Source organism: Nuphar pumila, chromosome 13 (genome assembly GCF_984573655.1).
Source record: "Nuphar pumila chromosome 13, dmNupPumi1.hap1.1, whole genome shotgun sequence".
Lineage (NCBI taxonomy): Eukaryota > Viridiplantae > Streptophyta > Magnoliopsida > Nymphaeales > Nymphaeaceae > Nuphar > Nuphar pumila.
Window position 1 is genome coordinate 25,005,709 of NC_143261.1, and position 25,765 is coordinate 25,031,473.

The 25,765-nt window shown below is 34.9% G+C and overlaps 2 protein-coding genes across 2 annotated transcripts; both read right to left on the minus strand.

Annotated features, from left to right (window-relative positions):
- Nucleotides 1-668: 668 nt before the first annotated feature.
- Nucleotides 669-1,094, minus strand: LOC149818126 (uncharacterized). The gene has a single exon (XM_089986153.1). It carries the CDS (start codon nucleotides 1,092-1,094, stop codon nucleotides 669-671), a length of 426 nt encoding a protein of 141 aa, XP_089842279.1.
- Nucleotides 1,095-1,562: 468 nt separating this feature from the next.
- LOC149818127 (uncharacterized) lies at nucleotides 1,563-1,943 on the minus strand. The gene has a single exon (XM_089986154.1). The coding sequence runs from the start codon at nucleotides 1,941-1,943 to the stop codon at nucleotides 1,563-1,565; it is 381 nt and encodes a 126-aa protein (XP_089842280.1).
- Between the last annotated feature and the right edge of the window lie 23,822 nt (nucleotides 1,944-25,765).

Genomic DNA, 25,765 nt, shown 5'->3' on the forward strand with positions numbered 1-25,765 from the left:
ACTTTATGCACAGGCTCAAATATTTTCCTGACAATGTGTTTATCATGAAATGCCTTAGTTCAAGCTTTATAGATCTTTGCACTCTCGTATGCATCATTTTTAAGTTCTATGACATCACTCAACTGCAATCGCCGCTCCTTGCCAACCTGGGTCATATCAAAATTAAACTTTTTGATTGCCCAGTAGGCCCTATGTTCCAACTCGATAGGGAGATGGTATGATTTCTCGAAGACTAAACAATAAGTCGATATGCCAATAGGGGTCTTAAAGGCAGTTCAGTAGGCCCACAATGCATCATTAAGGCGCTGAGACCAATCCTTCCTGTTTGGTTGAAATGTCTTTTCAAGAATCTTCTTAATTTTTCTATTTGAAACCTCTACCTGTCCATTGGTCCGATGATGATAAGGTGTGGCAAACTTGTGGTGCATAGAGTATCTTCTCAGAAGAGAGGCAACATGCACATTCTTAAAGTGCTTGCCACCATCCCTAATCATCGCCCGGGGTACACTAAAGCGACTAAAGATATTATGCTTAATGAACTTAAGCACTACTTTATGATCATTGGTCTTGGTTGCCACGACCTTAACCCACTTAGAAACATAATAAAATGCCACAAGAATATATACATTTTTTAATTATGGCGGGAACAGGCCCATAAAATCAATGCCTCAAACATCAAAAATCTTTACTACAAGTATAGAGAGGAAGGACATCATGTCCCTCTTGGACATGTTCCCTGACTGCTGGCTACAAATACAACATTTACCGAACTCATGAGCATCCTTGTGGAGGGTGGGCCAATAAAATCCAGACTGCAAAACCTTGGTTGCAGTCTTCCTACTACTGAAATGCTCTCTACAGGCCAGAGAAGGACAAAAAGTAAGAATTGACTCATACTCTTCTTTTGGGACGCATCTCCTTATCAATTGGTTTGCATAATACTTGAACAACTCTGGTTTGTCCCAGAAATTGTGTTTGATTTGCACTAAGAATCGATCTCTGTCATTCCTGCCCCAATACGCAGGTAGTTGTCTGGTCACCAAATAGTTCACAACACTGACAAACCAAGGCAACTGCAATGATTCTATTGTCATAATCTACTCATTTGGGAAAGAATCACTGATTGGTCTTTAATCCATTATAGAATCCATAATCAGCCTGGAAAAATGGTCAGCTACTATATTCTTGCTGCCCTTCTTGTATTGAATCTCAAGATCAAACTCCTATAGTAGCAAGACCCACCTAATGAGCCTAGGTTTGGTGTCTTTCTTACTCAGTAGGTATTTAACTGCTGCATTATCAGAATAGACAACAACCTTGGAACCAAGTAAATAGGACCTAAACTTATCCAATGTGAACACTACAGTGAACAACTCTTTCTTTGTTGTAGTATAATTCATTTGAGCACCAGAAAGAGTCTTTCTCATGTAGTAAATCACATAAGGCTTTCTATCAATCCTCTCCCCTAAAATGGTTCCTATGGCACAATCAGACGCATCACACATGACCTCAAATGGGAGCATCCAATCTGGAGACTCCCTATCTAGGCTATCTCCTACTGTTCAATAAACTTCTAGTGGTTCTCTAACAAACAAGTCAGAGTCATCTTCCATCAAATCCTGAACAATATCCGCCTGAAAATAAGCCTCATCTTTAGTGGGTCCCACTGCAACATTAAAAATATCCAAACTTACTTTTCTATTGCTAAATGAAACATCCATCGCTCTGGTACAATAATTGATACATGCATTAGCCGTTGCCAATAATGGCCAGCCCAAAATGATTGGCGTCTGGTGCTCGCTATCTACGCCCTTCATATCCAAGATAATGAAGTCAACTGTAAAATAGAACTCATCTACTTTGACTAGCACGTCCTCAAGGATTCCTCGTGTAACCTTGATAGAACGATCTATCAGCTGTAGGTTTATAGGAGTCGGCTCCATCTCTCCTAATCCAAACAAATCATAGAAATACCCTAGCAAGATATTCACACTTGACCCAAGATCTAACAATGCTTGCTCAATTTGGATATTTCTTATGACATATGAGATAATAGGAGCAATAGGGTCCTTGAGTTTAGGTGGAGTTTGGTGCTGAAGCAATAAACTCACCTACTTTGTCAGAAGGACCTTGGTAAGAATCTTGCCTCTTGATTTGCGCTTCTGTGTGCACAGTTCTTTCAGAAACTTAGCGTAGGCTGATACTTGATGAATGGAATCAAGCAGAGGATGGTTGATTTACACTTGTTTAAAAGTTTTGAGCATCTCTTGAATCTTAACCCCTTGCTTGCTAATGCCTCCTGGGGACTCTAAGGCACTGGGGTAGGATGCTTTTAGGACATACACTAGGGAATCCTCTTCCTTCTGAAAAGCCTCACCGCTATCCCTGCCTTTATCAGGGGTAGACGATTGAGCAGAAGTAAAAGGCATGGTCTCGCCTGGCTCATCTATCATTTGTCTCATAACTAATTGGTACTCTTGTCTACTCCTAAGGGTCATAACTACCTTAGTCTGCTGTTGGTGAGGATCTGTTATACACAGGTTAGAAGATATGGGATCCTTGCTCTTGGGGTTTAATGCAGGTTGGCTTAGTAAACTATCCTCATTGCTCCTAGTTAATGTCTCTGCTAACTATCCCATAAGTGTCTCTAATTTGGCTATGGATTGCGTGTGAGAGTTTAGCACTTGGTTACACGTTTTAAAAGTAGTTTGGTTGGAGATTTTCACCTTCTGAATTGCCTGAAGAAGTATCTCCTCAAAGGACAACTGCTGGGTGGTCTCCTATGGAGCTGTTGTGGAAAACATAGGAGAGGGATGAGGATAGTTTGGCCTCTGATAGGTCAGAGTGAAAGCACTATACCTAACCTACTGTGTTAGAAGGACATAGACTAAAGCTTGTGGATTCTTCCATGAGAAATTAGCATAGTTTTGCCAACCCGGATTATAAGTAGCAGAAAATAGGTTGTTCATGGGTTTGGCGAACCCCTGAGCAGCCTGAACTTATTCTTGGACAAGTTCAGGGTTCTGAGATGCCGAAGGACACTCATCAACAACATGTGTTGGGCTAGCGCATAGATCACACACCATATGAGTAGGTGATGGACTGGCAATAAGCTAATTTAGTTTCTGAGTGAGCAAGTTCACTTTGCTGTGCAACTCAGCTGTTGTACCAACCTCAAGAGCACCACCTTTTTTCATAATCCGTGGTATGGCCCTCTTGGCCCGTGAAGTGGAGGCATGATATAACGAATTCTCGCTCAAGGTGTTGAACAAACGACAAGCCTCATCCTCACTCTTTAACATGAAAGTACCCCCACACGAAGAGTCGATTATCTGGCGATTCTATTCAGATAGACCGTCATAAAAGCATTGAACCAGTTTTCATTTTAGCACTTGGTGGTGGGAACATTTCCTAAGGAGTTTTTTCATTCTCTCCCAAGTCTCATGAAATTGTTCACCATCGACCTCTATGAAGCTTGTGATGGTTCGTCTAAACTGATTAGTATGACCTATCGAGAAATACATCTTGAGGAACTCCTTCTACATTTGATCCCAAGACCCTATGTCTATGGTATCTAAGAACTTAAGTCAATACTTGGTCTTGTCCTTCAATGAGAATGGGAGCAGGGTCAATTTTAAGGCACCATCCCCGAAATTCTAGATTTTCACAGTGGAGCATACTTTGAAGAACTCGTCTAAATGCCTATAGGGATCCTCTTGATTAAGGCTATAAAAGGAATGTAACATCTGAATAATATTGGCCTTAACTCATAATGTGGCACCCCTACATCAAGTCTCCTGATGCATGATGCCTGGGTATACTCTGTGGGTAGAAAGTACTCCCTCAAAGGGCCTGTAGGTCCAGTAGGTTTCCTTTGATCATCCATTTCACTTTGACCTCGAGAAGAATGAAGTACTCTCTCTGGATCTTTGACAAAAGGACGAAAAGCTCAAAGATCTACATCCTTGCATACATTGATGTCTGTGTTAGGTATGAGTGCACTAACTATTCTAAATAAATAATCTTAAATATGACAATGCAAAAGATCATGTACCTATATTTATTAACTTAGTTAAAGTCTATATTTACTAATTAAACAAAAATATCAATAAAGTGAGTAATGAATTAGACCTTGTCTACATCATTCTTCGACAACGACGCCAAAAATTTGAGCATATATAATAAGGGCACGTTTGGAAGAGAGAAAAACTCTAGTTGTAAAAAAAGTTTTGTCTATGAGTTTTTTATATGAGAAGTTTTTCAAAAGAAAGTTTCTTGCTTGTATATGTAGCATGAAAAAAACAGAGTAAAAAAATGTGAAAAAAATTAGAGAGAGGAGGAGGAGGGTGGTGGTGATGGCAGTGGGTGGTGGTGGTGGTTGTGAGAATGGTGATGTAGAGTGTAAAAATAAATTCTCTTGGTAGGTTTCTTATCAAAAAGTGTACTTTTTAAAAAATAATCTTGGTACATTGTGAGAAAGATCACATGTACCACGTATGGGTCATCTCATTTTGATCTGAACTTTCATAGGAAGAGCTGAAGATGAGAATTGAAGAACCATACTTTATGCCCAGGCTCGAATATTTTCCTGACAATGTGTTTATCATGAAATGCCTTAGTTCAAGCTTTATAGATCTTTGCACTCTCGTATGCATCATTTTTAAGTTCAATGACATCACTCAACTGCAATCGCCGCTCCTTGCCAGCCTGAGTCATATCAAAATTGAACTTTTTGGTTTTTCAGTATGTCCTATATTTCAACTCGACAGGGAGGTGGCATGCTTTCTCGAAGACTGAATGATAAGGCGACATGCCAATAGGGGTCTTAAAAGCAGTTTTGTAGGCCCACAATGCATTATTAAGGCGCTGAGACCAATCCTTCTTGTCTGATCGAACTATTTTCTCAAGAATCCTCTTAATTTTTCTATTTGAAACCTCTACATGTCCACTGGTTTGAGGATGATAAGGGGTGGTGAACTTGTGGTGTACAAAGTATCTTCTCAGAAGAGAGGCAACCTGCACATTCTTGAAGTGCTTGCCACCATCACTAATCATCGCCCAGGGCACACCAAGCCGACTAAAGATATTATGCTTAATGAACTTAAGGACTACTATATGATCATTGGTATTGGTTTCCATGGCCTCGACCCACTTGGAAACATAATCAACCTCCATAAAAATATACATATTTTTGAATGATGGCAGGAACAGGTCTATAAAATCAATGACCCAAACATAAAAAATCTTCGCTACAAGTATAGGGAGCAAGGGCATCATGTCCCTCTTCGACATGTTCCCTGACGGCTAGCAACGAACTCCGCATTTACTAAACTCATGAGCATCCTTGTGGAGGGTGGGCCAATAAAATCTAGACTGTAAAACCTTGGTTGCAATCTTTCTACTACTGAAATGCTCTCCACAAACCAGAGAATGACAAAAGGTAAGAATGGACTCATACTCTTCCTCTGGCAAGCATCTCCTTATCACTTGGTTTGCACAATACTTGAATAACTCTGGTTCGTTCCAGTAATAGTGTTTGATCTACGCTAAGAATCGATCTCTATCATTCCTGCCCCAATGTGGAGGTAGTTGTCTGGTCACCAAATAGTTCACAATATTGGTAAACCAAGGCAATTGCAATGATCCTACAACCATAATCTTCTTGTCTGCGAAAGAATCGTTGATTGGTCTCTGATCCATTGTGGAATCTACAATCAGCCTGAAAAGATGGTTAGCTATTATATTCTCGCTGCCCTTCTTGTCAAATATCTCGAGATCAAACTCCTGTAATAGCAAGACCCACCAAATGAAACTAGGTTTGGTGTCTTTCTTACTCAGCGGGTATTTCAATGCTACATGATCAGAATAGTCAACAACCTTGGAACCAAGTAAATAGGACCCAAACTTGTTCAATGTGAACACTACAGTGAGCAACTCTTTCTCTGTCATAGTATAATTCATTTGAGCATCAAAAAGAGTCTTGCTCGTGTAGTAAATCATATAAGGTTTTCTATCAATGATCTGCCCTAAAATGGCTCATATGGCATAATCGGACACATCACACATGATCTCAAATGGGAGCATCCAATTTGGAGATCTCAAAAAAGGTGCAGTGGTCAAGGCAACTTTGAGTGCCTCAAATGCCTTCTTGCACTCCTCATCAAAATCAAAGGGTTTTTCTGTGGCCAATGAAACATACAACGATCTAGAGATTTTCCTAAAATCTTTAATAAATTGTTGATAAAAGCCTGTATGCCCGAAGAAAGAATGCACATGTCTCATAGTAGTAGGTGGAGTCAGTGTGATCATCGCAAAATTTTTCCTCTTGGTATTCTCTCTCTTCCTTCTCTTTTCCTTTCTAACCTCTATTTTCCTTTTTGAAGGCGAAAATAAAAGACAATAGAAAAGAGAAAAGAAAAAAAAAAAAGAGAGAGGAATTTTTTTTGCAAAGGTCTCACTTGACCTTAATTTTGAAAAGATTTAAAAGATTACTTGCCTCCGTTTTGAAATATTTGCGGGAAAAAGGGAGACGGGGCTCGCTCGTCGGTACGAGGTTCGACCGTTTCTGGCGCCTTTACCAGGGGTAATCAAACCAAGAATCGAATTTATGCCTTTTGCTTTGCCTAAATATTGTCTAAGAATTTATTCTAAGTCTAAAAAAAATGCACAAAGAATCATGCTTGTGTAAATGTAAAATGTAGGGATGTATGCTCTTTTAAGAAAATTTTGGAAATTTTATCCAAGTGATCTTGAAATTATGAAGAACATGATAAAGAAATGGTTTTTGAAAGTTGAAGACGGACTTAGAGAAGTTAGGTTTTCTATCTTTAAGATTTAGAATAGATCTTGAGTTTTGAAATAATCAAAAATTGAGATGAACCTAAATTTGAAGAAGGGAGATTTTGAAAAAATGAACATAGACTTCAAAAAATGGATCGATAAAGTCAAGATAAAATTTTGAGAAATGAAGTGAAATTCTAGATTTAAAATTTAAAATAAAAATTGGAAGGTGGATGATATTTTAAGAAATCTAGATGGGATTTGGAATTGGGTTTTGAGAATATGGAACTAGATTCTAAATGAAATTTTGATCCAAAGTCTGGAATGGATTTTCATTTGAATCTGGAATTGGGAATGAAATTAAATTTTGAAATTTGAAATCCAAAAATGGATTTTGAATCTGAAGTCTGAAATCCAAGATGAGATTGGTATTTGAAATCTGTAATCCTAAATGAAATTGGATTCAAAGTCTAGAATCCAAGATAGAGTTGAATCTGGAATCAAATATGAAATTAGAAGATGGATCTGGATTTTGGAAATCCATACGAGATTTAAAGATGGATCTGGATTTCAGAGACCTAAATGAGATCCGAAGATGGGTCTAGGCCTTGGGCATCTAGATGGGTTTTGAGAATAGAATTGGTTTTTGGAAATTTAGATGAAACCTGAAATTGGATCTGAGAGATCCTAGATCAATTTTTGAAATTAGAAAGAAGGATAGAGAATGAAATCTAAATTTCAAAATCATGTGATGAACCTGAAAATTTCAAAGTTGAACTGAACTTTGAAATTAAATTGAACTTGAACTTGAATCTGAAAATGAATTTGGAATTTTAAATTGAACTTTGAAATTCAATCTAGAACATTGAATTGAATTTAAAATCGAATCATGAAAATGAAAATGAATCTGAATTTTCAAAGTTGAATTGAACTTTGAATTTGGTTTTGAATTGAAAATTGAATTTTGAATATAGAAAAGAATTTGAGTTTTCAAAGTCAAATGGGACTTTGAAATTGAATCTTTGAATATGAAATTGAAGTTTTTGAATTTTAGAAGTAAGATAGAATTTGAGAATAGAAAGGAGATTTTGAATTTACAAATGAGAATTGAATATTGATCTGAGAGGTGAATAAGATATTTGAAGAATATATCTCAAAATCACTTGATCTTGGAAAAAAAATTAAAAATATGATATAGTTCTATCCTAAATGATGAAATGAATGAAAGAATTTGAAATTTGGTTTTGAAAAGCATATCTCATTCTTTAAATGAATTGAAATAAAATTGAAGATATAATACATTCCTGACTATGGTCATTGAATGTATTATATAGTAATCACATTTAAATTCAAGTGAAGAATAAAATATATTTTGGTGCCTTTATAGAGTTTAAAATGAAATTAACTCTCAATATATCCTGACTATGGCCATTGATATATATATTGAGTTAATTCTAAATTAAACTCTAATAAAGGAAGAAAATATTTGAAAATATGATGATTTTTGAAAGGAGATCCAGTGTGGATTCAGTGTTATTCCATAAAAGATAAAAATCCTAAGCATTGCCCACATTTGGACTATGACCATCAATGTGAGTCATTTGCTTAGGATTAATTACCTCTTATTAGAATGGTGCACGTGCCATTCGTGTTTTACCATTTGTGGATTTTGAGAAATCAGATGAAAATGATATGAAGCAGACAATCTATGATATTTACATGCTCATAGATTCTAATCTAGTGCAAGGAATGTAAATTTTCATCATAACCTAGCTATTTTATTTAAATTTAAAAAATCCCTGAACTAATAGAGAAAAATGATATTTTTCATGTATTCCTGCAAAACAGGGTTAGTACAAGATAGAAAAATGGAAGATATGCCAAGAATGTGAATGCCCCTATTTAAGCTTAACACCTAGTGAACGATACACATGTAATATCTAAATATCAAACTATACTTTATACAGATGTATATGAGGGTATTATGTCAATTCCATTGAGCATCCCTAGAGGAGGACATAAGAAGACATATGTGAACCAACTTGGCATATATTCATGCTAGAGTTATGATGTAATTTGGAAGAAAAAGCTAAATACTTGTGCTACTGGGATTATGAGACATGTTAGATGCTGCCTCATAAAGAGTAGGGCAAAGTCAAGTGACCTCATCACATTTCTTACAAGCTTCTTCAAGCAAAGCGTCTTTTGAAGGCAAGATAGGATTTTGGTCAACATTATCAACACTTTCCTGTGAAGCCTCTTCAAGCAAAGCATCTTTTTGAAGGCAAGATAGGTTCTGGGCCGACATTATCTGCATTTTCCAAGTCAAGATCTTCTTTCTCTATAATCTCTATATCTGATATTTGTCCTTCGTAGTGCCTCTGAAGATGTGCTTCAACATTCAATTTAGTTCTCTCCTTTGCTCTCCTTGGATTGATAGAGATTGAAGTTGAAGGAGTGAATATTCTTATGTGTGCTGCTAGAAGGTTGTTTCTTCAGTCAATGGGTAAAACCAGAAGAGGAAAAAGAAGAGGAAGGCGATGAAGAAGGATACGTGAAATGGAGGGGTGGAAAGCGGTTGTAGAGAGGAGAAAAGATGAGGGGTGCGGGGGTGAAGAGGTAGTGCCCTCGATGGAGAAGGAGAGTTGTTTTTAAAAGAAAAGGGGAAGAATCCAGAAAAGGGGGAGAAGAATCGAAGGGCGGCTCATGAGTGAATAGGCGAGAGCAACCGTCGTGGCCGTCCGATCCCTTACGTCGGGTTTTCAGAGAGAGGTCCTTAAAAATTTTGCAACAGGGCCCCTTTTGACGTTTTGATTTTTTTTTCAAATCCAGGCTCCTTTCAATGTTTTCAAAAGAGGGTTTTATGTTTTTAATGTTTTTCAAAATAATGAAAGAGGCTATTTTCTTCTGAAATCTTTTTCCATGTTTCTGAGAGGAGTTCTAAAAACTCAAGGGATTTTTAGGGAAATGGGACCCAAATAAGTCTTTTTGAAAGTTCTTTGTAAAAAATATTTGTTTTGAAGTTTAAAGATTTTCTGAAATTGAGGTTTTTGGAGAATAGTAGGGTTAGTTTTGGAAATTGAGGTCCAGAAATGGATGTGGGTCCAAGAATTTTGATAAAACATTAGAATTCAGATCCCAAATTGAGACCGGACCCTGAAGTGAGAAAAACCTCTGAGAAAATATAGAGAAATTGATTTTTTGAAGAACAGGAGATCCGAGATCAGAATTGGATCCGGGTATTCGATTTGGATCCAAGATTGGGTTAGATAGGGAAATTGAATATGAATTCCAGCGAATCTGAGAAATGAATGAAAGTTTTGATTGAAAATTGACCCGATTATTCAGAAGATGGAGCTAGGGGCAAAAAGGGAATTTTTGATTTTTTTGGAAAATTTGGGGTGTTCACAGATGCCCCTCTTTGCTGCTAAGCCGGTTGCAAGCCGAACTTAGCGGCAAAGAAGACACGCCAAATTTTCTTAAAAAATGCCCCAGTCAGAAAGTCTGAACTCGGTATGAAAGAATTTGTTTTGTAAAACATTATTCTAAGGTTTGGTATCTTATCCTGAATAGTTTTGGAAAAAAAATGAAATCCTCGAGAATAAAGTATTTTGGACAGAAGAAAATGAGAAAATCATGATGGGACTTTGGGATGAATATCTTGAAATGGAAAAAGGGAGAGATTTTTAAATAAGTCTCATGACTGAGACAAAGATAAGAATTTTTGAAAAGACATAGATTTAGCCCTTAACCTGGATGGGACATTTTTTAAAAAATACCTCGTGAGACGTGGTTCAGGTATAGTTTTTATTTGAATAGATATACAAAGCATGGATTTCTTTGATGGGAAAAACCATGACGGGACTGAGAGAAACACCTCACCAGAATGAAGCAATTCTCTTTAAAAAGTATACACAACGCTAGGTTGCATCAAAATGGATATTGAGCATTTATTTCATTTTTGGATAATCAAAAAATTTTGCCAATAAGACGAAATTGTAATTGATTCAAATGTTTGAAATTGTGCACATATGTGCAAAAGATATTCCCTCTTTTCACCTAGAGTATTTCCTCCAACGTGGTTAACTCCCCGGATTCCAGGGTCAGATTCAAATTTTAAAGTTGTTGAGTTTCTTCAAGGAAGTTATCCATTTCCCTGATATGAATAGAGAAGAAATACTCTTAATTTCATAAAAGCAAGTAATAAAAAGATATTGATAAGAGAATTTCGCATAAGAAAAGATGATTTCTGGCAATTTTGGCAGTTTGATATCCTGGGGTTCTTCCCATAATGATCTTTCTGACACTCTTTTTGAGATATTGAGCTTTCTTGGGTTTCGCGTAGAAGTTTATTACATCATCCTTCATTTTGGAGATGTCCTGGCTTTTTTTTTTTTTTTTCCGGGAAGGGTACGTCACAAACTCCTTCGTCTTGGAGATGCTCCGATCCTTCTTTTTCTCAGGAATTATACTAGTGATATTGGCTCATTGGTAAAAATCTCTAGGTGATAGCGGCAGTCAAATATCTTTTAGGGTTTGTCGGGAGGTTCAGCGCAGTCGCCTTCATCTTGACGGTGATCTGAACGTTCCCAAGAAAAATCCATCACAAACTCCTTCATCTCGAAGATGATCCGAATCTTCTTTGGCCCCGAGGGTCTAGCTCGTATATTCGTCTTCATCTTGGCGACAATTGAGAGATCCTCTTTGCAGACATTTGATTGTAGCTTAAATGAATGAGGAGATATAAATTGAGTGGATTCATTTTATCACTCAGGGTATTTCCACTGCCTAATTGCCAGAAAGTCGTCTTTAAACATGCGTCATAGCTATGATCAATATCGATTTGCTTCTAGCCTTTCAACAACATTGAATATTTTTTTCGCTAATCATACCAAGGACATTTCTTACATCCTCTTGGTTGATCAACAGAGAGAAGATTTGAATTTTATCCTTTTACGCAAAGAGCTTAACTCTTTTGAAAGGAATACTAGAGATAATCTGAGGTGATTCTTTTGTGTAATAAAAAATATTGGAATCAACACATTTTTAGTAAATTGGCAAAGTTTTCGAGGATCCTTTATGAAACATCTACTCAATATGGATTTTGATGAGACCTTTTAGCTGAAATTTAGAGGAACGGTGTAAAAATTAAACTTTCGAAATCTTGACTAGTGGAAGACATTAGATTCGAAAATCCCGACCAGTTATAAGAAACTGGATTTTTGAAATCCCGACCAGTTATGATAAACTGGACTTTGATAATCCCGACCAGTGAAAAATACTGGATTTTGAAATCCCGACCAGTTATAAGAAACTAGACTTTGATAATCCTGACCAGTGAAAAATACTGGATTTTGAAATCCCGGCCGGTTATGAGAAAATGGACTTTGATAATCCCGACCAGTGAAAAATACTGGATTTGAAATCCCGACCAGTTATGAGAAACTGGATTTTGATAATACTGACCAGTTATAAGAAACTGGATTTTAAAATCCCCACCAGTTATAAGGAACTGGACTTTCATAATCCCGACCAGTGAAAAATACTGGATTTTGAAATCCTGACCAGTTATGAGAAACTAGACTTTGATAATCCCGACCAGTTATAAGAAATTGGATTTTGAAATCCCGACCAGTTATAAGGAACTGAACTTTGATAATCTCGACCAGTGAAAAATACTGGATTTTGAAATCATGACCAGTTATAAGAAACTGGACTTTGATAATGCCGACCAGTTATAAGAAACTAGATTTTGAAATCCCGACCAGTTATAAGGAACTGAACTTTGATAATCCCGACCAGTGAAAAATACTGGATTTTGAAATCCCGACCAATTATGAGAAACTGGAGCTTGATAATCCCGACCAGTGAAAAATACTAGATTTTAAAATCCCGACCAGTTATAAGGAACTAGACTTTGATAATCCCGACCAGTAAAAAATATTGGATTTTGAAATCCCGACCAGTTATGAGAAACTGGACTTTGATAATCGCGACCACTGAAAAATACTGGATTTTGAAATCCAAACCAGTGGAAAATACTGGATTTGAATTCCCGACCAGTTATAAGAAACTGGATTTTGATAATCCTGACCAGTTGTGAGAAACTGGATTTTGATTATCCCGACCAGTGAAAAATACTGGATTTTGATAATCTTGACCAGTGAAAAATACTAGATTTTGAAATCCCGACCAGTGAAAAATACTGGATTTGAAATCCCGACTAGTTATAAGAAACTGAATTTTGATAATCCCGACCAGTTGTGAGAAACTGGATTTTGATAATCCCCACCAGTGAAAAATGCAGGATTTTGAAATCCCAACCAGTGAAAAATATTGAATTTGAAATCCCGACCAGTTATGAGCAACTGGATTTTGATAATCCCGACCAGTGAAAAATACTGGATTTGAAATCCCGACCAGTTATGAGAAACTGGATTTGATTTAGCTTTGGAAGAAATAATATGAAAGTTATATTTTGGAAATCCGACCAGTGAAAACACTGGATTTGAAATCCCGACCAGTTATGAAAAACTCAATTTTGATAATCCCGACCAGTTATGAGAAACTGGATTTTGAAATCCCGACCAGTGAAAACACTGGATTTGAAATCTCGACCAGTTATAAGAAACTGGATCTTGATAATCCCGACCAGTTATAAGAAACTGGATTTTGATAATCCCGACCAGTGAAAAATACTAGATTTGAAATCTCGACCAGTTATGAGAAACTGGATTTTGATAATCCCAACTGTGATCATCACAAAATTTTTCCTCTCTTGTGGTTTCTCTCTCTTCCTTCTCTTTTCCTTTTCTAATCTCTATTTTCCTCCTTTTTGAAGGGAGAAGAATAAAAGAAAGAAAAGAAAGAGAGAAGAGAAAAGAAAAGAAGAGAGAAGAGAGAGGAATTCTTTTGCGGGTTTTCACTTGACCTTGATTTTGAAAATATTTAGCAAATAACTCACATCCGTTTTGAAAATATTTGCGGGAAAATGGAGAGACGGGATTCGCTCGTCGGTACGAGGTTCGACCGTTCCTGGCGCCTTTACCAGAGGTAATCGAACCAAGGATCGAATCTATGCCTTTTGCTTTGCCTAAATATTATCTAAGAATTTATTCTAACTCTAAAGATCTAAATGCACAAAGAATCATGCTTATGCAATGCAAGAATGTATGCTCTCTTTTAAAAGAATGATTTTGAAAATTTCCAAGTATTTCTGAGATGAACTTTGATAATGGAGTGAAGAAATGGTTGAATCTAATTTTAGAACTTGAGATAGATCAGAGAAGTTCTAAGTCTTTTAAAGTAATTTAGAATTGGGAAAATAAATCTTTGAATTTTGAAAAGAATGATTGGAAGATGAGTGAAAAGGAAAAAGGAAAGAAATTCCAAAGTCAGAAAATAGACTTTGAACTTAGATTTAGGAGAAGAAATAGAACTTGTAATGAAATTTGAATCTAATGATGATTTTGAATGGTATTTAGAAAATAAAGTGAATTTAGGGAGTTCATATGAGATCTGAAAATGGAATTGAATTTGAAATCTAGATTTTGAAATGGAATCGAATCTTAAAATGGATTTAAGATCTGAAATCTGAGATTCGATGTAGGATTGGATTCTGGACCCTAAGATGGATTTTGGATCTGAAGATTGAGACCCAAGATAGAGATTTGGATTCTGGATCCTAAAATGGATTTTGGATCTGGAGTATGAGATCCAAAGTGGCATTGGATTCTGGATCCTAAAATGGATTTGGATCCGAAGTCTAAGATCCAAGATGGAATTGGGTTCTAGATCCTAGAATGGATTTTGGATATGAAATCTGAGATCCAAGATGAGACTGGATTCTGGATCTTAAAATGGATTTTGGATCTGAAATCTGAGATCCAAAGTGGCATTGGATTCTGGATCCTAAAATGGATTTGGATTCGAAGTCTAAGATCCAAGATGAAATTGGGTTCTGGATCCTAGAATGGATTTTGGATCTGGAGTCTGAGATCCAAAGAGTGGAGATTTATACTTGAAAATCTGGATCTAAGTTGAGATCAGGATCTAACTTTGAATTTTGAGTTTTAAAAGTCCAAATGGGACTTTTGAATATGGATCTGGGTTTTGAAAACCCAGATTGAATTTAAAACTTTTAGAAAAAGACTTGAATTTTTGAGATTCAGAATTAATCTCAAAACTTGGATTTGAAGGTAAGAAAATAAAGTTGGTTTTGAATTTGAAATTAGAAGATAACTTAGAAATTTCAAAGTTAAATTGGACTTTGAAATTTGATTTGAATTAGAATCTGAATGTTGGATATACAAATGAATTTCAAAGTCAAAATTGGACTTCGAATTTAAAGTTAGAATCTGAAAATGATATTTAAATTTACAAGAGTTGAAAATTGATTTGAAAAGTGAAGATATCTGAAGGAAACCACTTGGATTTTATGAAAAGAATTTTTGAAAATATGATGTAATTCTATCCTAAATGATGAATGAATTTAAAGAATTTGAAATTGGATTTTGAAAAGCTATTCAATTCTTTAAATGAATTAAAACAAGATTGAAGATATAATACATTCTTGACTATGGTCATTGAATGTATTATATAATAATCTGTATTTAAATTCAAGAGAAGAATGAAATACATTTGGTGCTTTTATACAATTTAAAATGAAATGAACTCTCAATATACCCTGACTATGGCCATTGGTATATATTTTGAGTTAATTTTAAGTTAAATTCTGATAAAAGAAGAAAATATTTAAGAAAAATATGATGAATTTTGAAGAGGATCCAGTGTGGATCCAATGTTATTTTATAAAAGATAAAAATCCTAAGTTTTGTTTACATCCCGACTATGGCCGTTGATGTAAATCATTAACTTAGGATTAATTACTGTTGAGAAACTCGGTTTTGATGTCACATAATATGATACACTGTCTTATTTGATTTTATATGATATGATAATATGTTCTCTTGAAATAATGTTATATTATGACTGAATATGTTTTGCCGTAAATCTAACGAGTATTTGATGCAAGGATATCTCACCCAATAAGGATGGAGACTTCCTGTTCAAGTACAACTATGGTGCAATCATACTCCTTGAAGAAAAAACTTGATGAGCCATGCTTTCCTAAAGTTCAAATGAAGAAATCGGCTACCTCAAGATGAAGATTTTTTTCTTCTTTAGAGTCATATGTAACAGAACCTTCAGGAACTTGCATATTGCATATTACATACTCATTCATAAAAACTATATCATAAAAGTATACGATAGTTTCAAAAAGCTCCTTTTTGAAAACCAATAAGTGTACCTTCTTACAACCTTTTATGAAAGAGATATTTTGTCATATAATAATTGTACCTTCTTACAACCTTTTATGAAAAAGACATTTTGTCATTGTACCTTACACTATATACAAGACAACATGAAAAAAGGAATGTAGGAAAAAGACAAAAAAAACATAACATCGACTATATGGAGAAAAACAAATAAAATATGTTTTTGAAAAGACTTTAGTTATCTTCTTTAATGAAATGTTTTATAATATAAGAAGAAGACAAAAACATAAAATCGACTACATAAGAAAAACAAATAAAATATGTTTTTGAAAAGACTTTAGTTATCTTCTCTAATGAAATGTTTCTTAAATACAAGAAGAAGACAAAAACATAAATCAGCTACACATAAGAAAAACAAATAAAATATGGTTTTAAAAGGACTCTAGTTACCTTTTTTCATAACCATAGAATGTCGACTTACTTGAAGTCATCATTCTCTCTACAAAGCATTAAATGCCTTCTGTAACAAATCCTTTCTAAATATCCTTCTCAAAGAATGTCGACCTTCTTTTTAGTCCTCATTCTCTCTGGAGACTTTGAAATACACTACATAAAGAATACACTTGACATGACTATGTACAAATAAATATCTCAAAGCACTCATAGTACTTACACTCATTTAAAGTAAAGAAGTACTAATGTACCTCAAATCATTAATTAGAATAAAGACAAAATTACAACCCAACGTTCAAATGTACTATTGTAAGAAATAGACTTTTTACATAAAATATGTATTACCTGAAAATATTACAACGACTAGTGTATCCTCTATTTCACCTTTATGGAAAAAGGCATTCTCGAACTTCTCTAAAAGATGTTTTTGAAATGACCTAACATTTCACATTTCAAAAAGTTACAATTCCAAAATGTAACGACTACTTTTTATAAGCTATATAAACATACACACATAAACTATTCAGACAAGAGGAATGAAATAGACGTGTGAGCTTACAAAGAGAAAAATTTTCTATTCGTGATTTGAAAAGAGAGCCTTGAAAAAGAAAGAGAAAAAGAAAAAGAAAGAAAAAGAGAAAAAGTCAAGTCCAGCTCTTTGACAAAGAGTATCCTCTGAGTGACAAACAGAACATTCTTAGAATCCTTCATTCGTGCATTCATATCATTCTGAAGGTTCTATAGGAAGTATTGTAACTCTGTTTATTCACTGTATTCCTTCTTTGTTTAAAGAAGTAGACCTCTGTGAAAGAGGGTGTTGCCCTTCTCTGTTGAGAGAAAAAGACCTCTTGGGAAGAGGGTGTGCCCCTTCTCTGTTGAGAGAAGAAGACCTCTTGGGAAGAGGGTGTTGTACTATTTATCCGGTGACTCGGATGTTATAGTGAAAATCTCAAGTGGTTTGCTTGGGGACTGGATGTAGGTCTGGATTTTGACCGAAGCAGTATAACTTATGTGTTTTATGTGTTGTGCCTTATTGCTTAATTATTTTATTTTATCGATCATTATCATATTTCACTATTCACCCCCCCTCTAGTGGAATTTCATTTGGTATCAGAGCAGGTTTGCTGGTTTCGACGTAACAAGTCTTCCAGCACAAATGACATCTACTTCTTATGCTCGTGATATTGAAGGTCAACATGCATCTCGTCCTCTTTTCTTCAATGACTCCAACTATGGATATTGGAAGTGCAGAATGGCTATCTTTCTCAAATCCATAGACTTTGCTGTATGGAAAATTGTTGAGCATCCATACACATCTCCATCCGCAGACTATAACTTATGGTCTGATGAAGAAAAGAAAATGGCAAACCTAAATGCAAAGGCTATGAATGCCTTATATTGTACCATTGATCAGAATGAATTCAACAGAATATCTATATGTGAATCTGCATATGACATTTGGCATTCTTTGGAGGTTATTCATGAAGGAACCAACAAAGTTAAAGAAGCCAAAATATCATCTCTTGTTAGAAAATATGAGTTGTTCAAAATGAACAAAGATGAACCCATCACAGAGATGTTTACCAGATTCACCAACATCACCAATGATCTGAAATCTCTGGGTGTAACATATTCCCAGACTAAAAAGGTGAAGAAAATCTTGAGATCTCTCACAACTGATTGGGAGAAAAAGACTACTGCTATTGAAGAAGCTCAAGATTTATCTAAACTTACATTGGACGACTTAATAAGCAATCTTATGGCCTATGAAGTCCACATGAAAGAAAGAAGGGAAGAAGAGCAACCTGTAAAGAAAACTCTAGCTTTCCCAGCCCTATCTGAGAATGAAGACTCAGATAAAGAATCAGAAATTGCGCTACTTACCAGAAAATTCCAGCGCTTCATGAGAAGGAACCGGCTTCCAAACAGGCACAAGGAAAGAAAAGATCTTAAAGAAGATCCCATGTGCTTTCAGTGTAATAAGCCAGGCCACTTAAAACGTGATTGTCCCCTTCTCAAAAGAAAGTCCAAAACTGAGGAACCAAAGAAGAGGTTCTTCAAGAAAAAGGCTCTGCATGCTCAATGGGATGATTCAGAACCATCCACTAGTGAAGAATCAAGTGATGATGAAGCCGAAACTGCAAATATGTGCTTCATGGCAAACGAAAGTTCGGTAAGTGAAATCTCTGATTTTTCCTTTGAAGAACTTCTAGATGCTTTTCAAGAACTATTTGAAGAATCTAGAAAATTGAGTTTCAAAAATAAAGTTTTAAAATCTGAAAATTTAAAGCTTTCTTAAGAGAATGAAAAACTCAACAGTGAAAATTACGAGTTGAAAAAGAAAAATCTTATGCTTATATCTGAAATTTCTTCTACTAGCTCCAAAACTAAAAATATGCAAGTAGAAATTTCAGAGCTAAAAAGTAAAACTGAGAACCTCATGAAAACGGTTTTCAAGTTTACTAAAGGTAAAGAGAACTTGGATAAACTCTTATCCTCTCAAAAGGTCTCTTTTTACAAGAATGGTATTGGCTATTCTCATTTCAAAAAACCTTCTTGTATAAATCAAAAGACCACGTTTGTGAAAAGTTTATCTGAACCAAATAAGGAATATTATAATGATAATCTCTTTAACTCCTCTAAAGAGATAGACAAATCCAAATCCAAATGGATATGGGTTCCAAAGTCTAACAAAAAAGGACCCGATTGGGTACCAAAAAGGAGATTTACTTAATGTTTTGCAGGCTCCAAAGAAGAAGAGCAGATGGATATTAGATAGTGGATGTTCAAAGTACATGACAGGACATCCAGACCTTTTTGCTGTTCTTCATCATAAAGAAGGAGGAACCGTCACCTTTGGAGATAACAACAAAGGTTTGATAATTGGTATTGGAAATATTGGTAACATAGACAAACCTCTTATCAAAGACGTTCTCCTTGTTAAAGGCTTAAAACATAACCTACTAAGTATCAGTCAAATGTGTGACACAGGTTATAATGTTAGCTTTAATCATGATGCAGGTCTCATAGCTGACACAAATGAAAACATCATCTTAAAAGATATAAGAAAGAATAATATATATGAACTATACCTAGAAAACATCACAGAACATTGCCTCATAGCTAATAATGACACTCAACAGCTATGGCACATGAGAATGGGCCATGTCAATTCTAAATACATGTCTAAACTAGCTAAAGATAAGTTAGTACGTGGGTTACCCAACATATCTTTTAAAAAGGATTATTTTTGTGATGCATGTCAATTAGGAAAATTGTCAAAATCTTCTTTCAAATCAAAGAATGTCATTTCAAGTAAAAGACCTTTAGAGCTTCTCCACCTGGACCTTTTTGGTCCTTCTAGGGTAGCTAGCCTTAATCATAATATATATGTTTTTGTCATTGTAGATGATTACTCAAGATTTACTTGGGTAATATTTTTTAAAAACAAAAGTGACACGTTTTGTCAGTTTGAAATCTTATGTAAAAAATTACAAAACGAAAAATCATGTTCTATTGTTAAAATCCGTAGTGACCATGGAGGAGAATTTGAAAATGAACTCTTTGAAAATTTTTGTAACTTGCATGGTATTTCTCATAACTTTGCCTTTCCTAGAGCTGCACCTCAAAATGGTATAGTAGAAAGAAAGAATAGAACCCTTCAGGAATCTGCCAGGACTATGCTCCAACACAATAATCTTGCAAAATCTTTTTGGGCAGAAGCTGTTAATACTGCATGCTACATAACAAATAGAGTTCTCATTAGACCCTTATTAAATAAAACTCCCTATGAACTATTCTATGACAGAACTCCAAGAATAGACTATTTCAAAGTCTTTGGATGTAAATGCTTTATCCTAAACACAAAAGATAGCCTGGATAAGTTTGATGCTAAATCTGTTGAAGGCATATTCTTAGGATATTCAAGTCATAGTAAAGCATACAGAGTTTTCAATAAGAGTCATAATACTATTGAAGAATCTATGCATGTTAGTTTTTGTGAATCTATTGATCAATCTGTTTATATACAAACTAATGATGATGATGTTGAAAGTACAGATTTATTTTTAGATAACACAGCTAAGTCTAATGAAGATGATCACCAAAGAACCTTTGTCGATATCAAAGATCATCCTCAAAAGCAGATTTTGGGAGAACTAACAAAGGGGGTTCAAACTAGAGCTCAGCTAGAACGGATTGCAAACATGACATTCATTTCTCAACTTGAACCAAAGAAGATTGATGAAGCCATCATTGATGAGTTCTGGATGCTAGCCATGACTGAAGAACTGAATCAATTCCAAAGAAATGACGTTTGGGATCTTGTACCTAGACCAAAGGATCATCCAATCGTTGGGACAAGATGGATCTTCAGAAACAAGCTAGACGAAACAGGTAATGTTATAAGAAACAAGGCCAGACTAGTAGCTCAAGGATACAACCAGGAGGAAGGTATTGACTTTGATGAAACATTTGCTCCTGTTGCTAGACTTGAATCTATTAGAATGCTCTTAGCATATGCAAGCTATATGGATTTCAAATTATTTCAAATAGATGTTAAAAGTGCTTTCTTAAATGGTTTTATAAATGAAGAAGTCTATGTAAAACAACCTCCAGGATTTGAAAATGAACAATACCCAGATCATGTTTTTAAACTCAAACGTGCTTTATATGGTTTAAAACAAGCACCTCGTGCTTGGTACGAAAGACTTAAAACCTTTTTATTAAAAACTGGTTTTTCTGTTGGCAAAGCAAATTCTACACTATTTGTCAAAGTAGTGAATAATCATACCCTAATTGTTCAAATTTATGTTGACGACATCATCTTTGGATCTTCTAACAACACTCTCTGTGAAGATTTTTCTAAGTCCATGCAGAAGGAATTCGAAATGAGTATGATGGGAGAACTCACCTACTTTCTTGGACTGCATATTAAGCAAACCAAGGATGGAGTTTTCATCAATCAATCTAAGTATGCTCGTGAACTTCTGAAGAGGTTCAACATGAACTCAACTGCTTCAAAATCCACTCCTATGAGCACTACTACTGTATTGGACAAAGATGAAGATGGTAAGTCTGTTGATACAAAGGTATACCGAGGTATGATAGGATCACTTCTTTATTTAACTGCTAGTCGTCCAGATATAATGTTTAGTGTTTGCTTGTGTGCTAGATTTCAGTCAAATCCAAAAGAATCACATCTTAAAGCTGTAAAAAAATAATGAGATATTTAAAAGACACAATTGATTTTGGATTATTCTATTCAAAATCCTCTACATTTGATCTAATCTCATACAGCGATGCTGACTTTGCTGGAAGTAAATCTGACAGAAAAAGCACAAGTGGAACATGTCACATGCTAGGGCACTCACTAGTATCATGGTTCAGTAAGAAACAAAACTGTGTATCATTGTCAACTACTGAAGCCGAATACATTGCTGCTAGCCTAGCTTGTACTCAAGTCATCTGGATGAAACAAACTTTAAAAGATTTTGGTTTAAATTTTGAAAATACAACTATTTTCTGTGATAATACGAGTGCTATAAACCTATCTAAGAATCCTATTTTACACTCACGAACTAAGCACATTCAAATAAGACACCACTTCTTATGAGAACAAGTCTTAAACAACATAATTAAACTAGAATTCATACCCACTAATCAACAGTTAACAGACATATTCACTAAACCATTAAAACTTGAAGACTTCACATGAATTAGAAGAGAACTATGAATATGCAAACTAAGTGACTTATAAATTAATCACACTTAATATAATACTTCTTATAAGTCTTGTTTAAATCTTATTTTAAATTGCTTTCCTTCTTATCGATTTTAGTTACTCAAACTAAGTTTCCATATTCACGTATTCTTATAAGACACATTCTTTATGTCATTCAACTTGTCATCTTTCAAGTACACATCTATTATAACTCCTTGTCCTATCTCCTTTCTCTCATATTCATAAAAATAATTGTATTAAAAGCCATCATAACAATGTTCACATCACTCAACTCCTTTAATTTTTTTTTGTCCTTTATGAAAACTTGTCTTACGATAAAATTGTTTCACCTCTCTACTTAGTTTATAAGAACTCATACTCTTCATTAGTTAAAATCGAATGACTAGTTGATCTCTTTAAAAGATCTAGTTGCTATATTCACACGTAAATTTTTTTTACTATATCATCTATTATATCATAGCCCAACAAACTATCTATTATCATCTCTTTTGTATACAAATTAATCCTCCGTTTTTGTCTACTCTTATTTAAAACTTAACCTTGTCGAGTTTCTTTAAGAATATAAATAATAATTCCTATCAATCATAACTTCATGTCTTTCATCAACCTTTTTTTTATTATTTCTTTATCCTTCACAAAAATCCATATGTGTCATCTCACATCTCTATATGACAACTCACATTTATTACTCTTCATTCATATATGTTTCTTTGTCTCCTCATTTCATCTCTCGAATACATTTTTTTTATTATACATTTTTGAATCCGACTCCTACATGTCTATTCTTATTTCAATTCTTTTATATTTTTAACTCTTCCTCCTTTTTTGTCTCATCATCTCTCTCACCTCTAGTCTAAGTCAAAATATGGCCTTCTCATATCCACGTATACTCTTAAAAAAAAATACAAATATTAATCATGAAACATTTTTTTTGGGCACTCTTTTCTTTAAAATGTCATATCTTTCAAAGTACACAATCACATGATCACCTTATGACCTTTCTTTCCATCCGTGACCTTGTCTCTCTCTTATTGTATATCTCTCTAAAATCGAGAACCTTTAAAGTCTTGCCTCCAAGCAAACCTTCATTTATTCTATCTCTACTTTATGTCATATCTAAATCAAGTAAATATTGTCCTTTATCATCTTTCTCTCATCTCTAGATATCCACATCATCTTTTTATCTCCATTCACGAATTTAGAATCCCTCCACATAGAGTAACAAGTTGTTTGTTTTATTAGGCCATTATTTTCAAGATCAATCATTTTTTATTCAACATGACACCCCATACTCTATTAATGGTTTCCCTCACTAGTCGATAAACTCATCCATAGTAAAATCTATATATTTCAATAACTATGTCCTCCTCAATCTAATATAATACACTATCCTCACACATTGATTTGATTTGTCATTCACAAGTCTCTTAACTTACTCCTCACGGATTTCCTTATTTGACTAAAATCTAAAAATTACTCACTTCCAATGTCATTCATTTCATATCAACAATTATTTTCTTCCTTCTATTTAATCAATTGGTTCATCTCTTACCATTCCATTCGAACTTTTATATCCTTATACAAACTTTCTCTCGGTTCTAGCTCCTTTCTCTCCTAGTGATTTATTTTCAAGGCATTCGATAATGGCTTCCTCCTCTACCAATCTGATCACCTCCGCCGATCTAAGGTATCCTGATTTGTTTCACACCTACAACTCACTCTGCTCTCGCTCCATTCATGAAGGAAAATTGATCAACTTTGACGACTTCAAGTTCTTCGACTTAGACACCTATCTCCCTGAACTCAAACCTCTCATAGGATCGTCATCTCTAGCTGCCTACTATCCCGAACTAGTCCGACTGTTTTACACCAACTTCTCTTCTGATCATGAACAAACCTCAATCACCAGCAAAGTCCGAGGACAGCTGATGATTTTTTATGCTTCCGACTTAGGTAGAATTCTAAACTTACCTTCCACCGGTACCGACCTTACCACCATAGTACCAATCGACTGATCGGTACTTCGAAAAATACTTCTCTACACCAACTGCTACCAACTTCCGTGGCACATGAGGAATCTCCAACCTCATGCTCAGCTACTTGCCCAGATTCTTCTCCACAACATCTATCCCAAGCATCCCCGCCAGGGATTAGTTCCTCGAAAAATCTCTCTTCTTATCTACGCAATCCTTTCTTCTCTTCCGATAAATTGGTCATCCATTATTTTCGACCTCTTTATTCGTTATCAGAAATTTGAGCCTCTTCTTTTTGGGTGTTTTATAACTCCCATTCTCAAATACTTCCAAGTACCACTTCACAACGAAGTCATCCTCCGTCCCTCTCACGTCCTCGATGGTACCACCTTCAATCTAAGGTCCCTGCACATGCCCGGCTCTGATGAAGCAGATCCAATGTCCTCCTTCAATTACTTTTCTGCTATGATGGATATCGAGCAAACTCAGGATCAAATCCTTCGTAATCAAGCCCTGTTGCAGCAAACTCGCAAGCGGAATCGTGCCAACCGGACACCTTCACCTTCTCCACCTTCGAGATAGACTCATTTTTTTATATATATATTTGGTCTGTAATAACTTTTGATCCTTTCGGTCTGTAATATTTTTTTTACTCTAATCCCTCCTTTTTGTCCATGACAAAGGGGGAGAAACCCTGTCTCCATTATTGGAGAAATATTCTCTCTTTAAACATTATTTCACTTTTTTATCATATTATTATTTCTATGCATAATGTCTTTTTGACAGGGGGAGCATATTTTGTCATCATCAAAAAGGGGGAGAATGTTGAGAAACTCGGTTTTGATGTCACATAATATGATACACTGTCTTATTTGATTTTATATGATATGATAATATGTTCTCTTGAAATAATGTTATATTATGACTGAATATGTTTTGCCTTAAATCTAACGAATATTTGATGCAAGGATATCTCACCCAATAAGGATGAAGACTTCCTGTTCAAGTACAACTATGGTGCAATCATACTCCTTGAAGAAAAAGCTTGATGAGCCATGCTTTCCTAAAGTTCAAATGAAGAAATCGGCTACCTCAAGATGAAGATTTTTTTCTTCTTTAGAGTCATATGTAACAGAACCTTCAGGAACTTGCATATTGCATATTACATACTCATTCATAAAAACTATATCATAAAAGTATACGATAGTTTCAAAAAGCTCCTTTTTGAAAACCAATAAGTGTACCTTCTTACAACCTTTTATGAAAGAGATATTTTGTCATATAATAATTGTACCTTCTTACAACCTTTTATGAAAAAGACATTTTGTCATTGTACCTTACACTATATACAAGACAACATGAAAAAAGGAATGTAGAAAAAAGACAAAAAAAACATAACATCGACTATATGGAGAAAAATAAATAAAATATGTTTTTGAAAAGACTTTAGTTATCTTCTTTAATGAAATGTTTTATAATATAAGAAGAAGACAAAAACATAAAATCGACTACATAAGAAAAACAAATAAAATATGTTT

Bases quoted from the DNA above. Each gene is read 5' to 3' on its own strand.
- LOC149818126 (XM_089986153.1), bottom strand. From the start codon at position 1,094: ATGACAATAGAATCATTGCAGTTGCCTTGGTTTGTCAGTGTTGTGAAC.
- LOC149818127 (XM_089986154.1), bottom strand. From the start codon at position 1,943: ATGGAGCCGACTCCTATAAACCTACAGCTGATAGATCGTTCTATCAAG.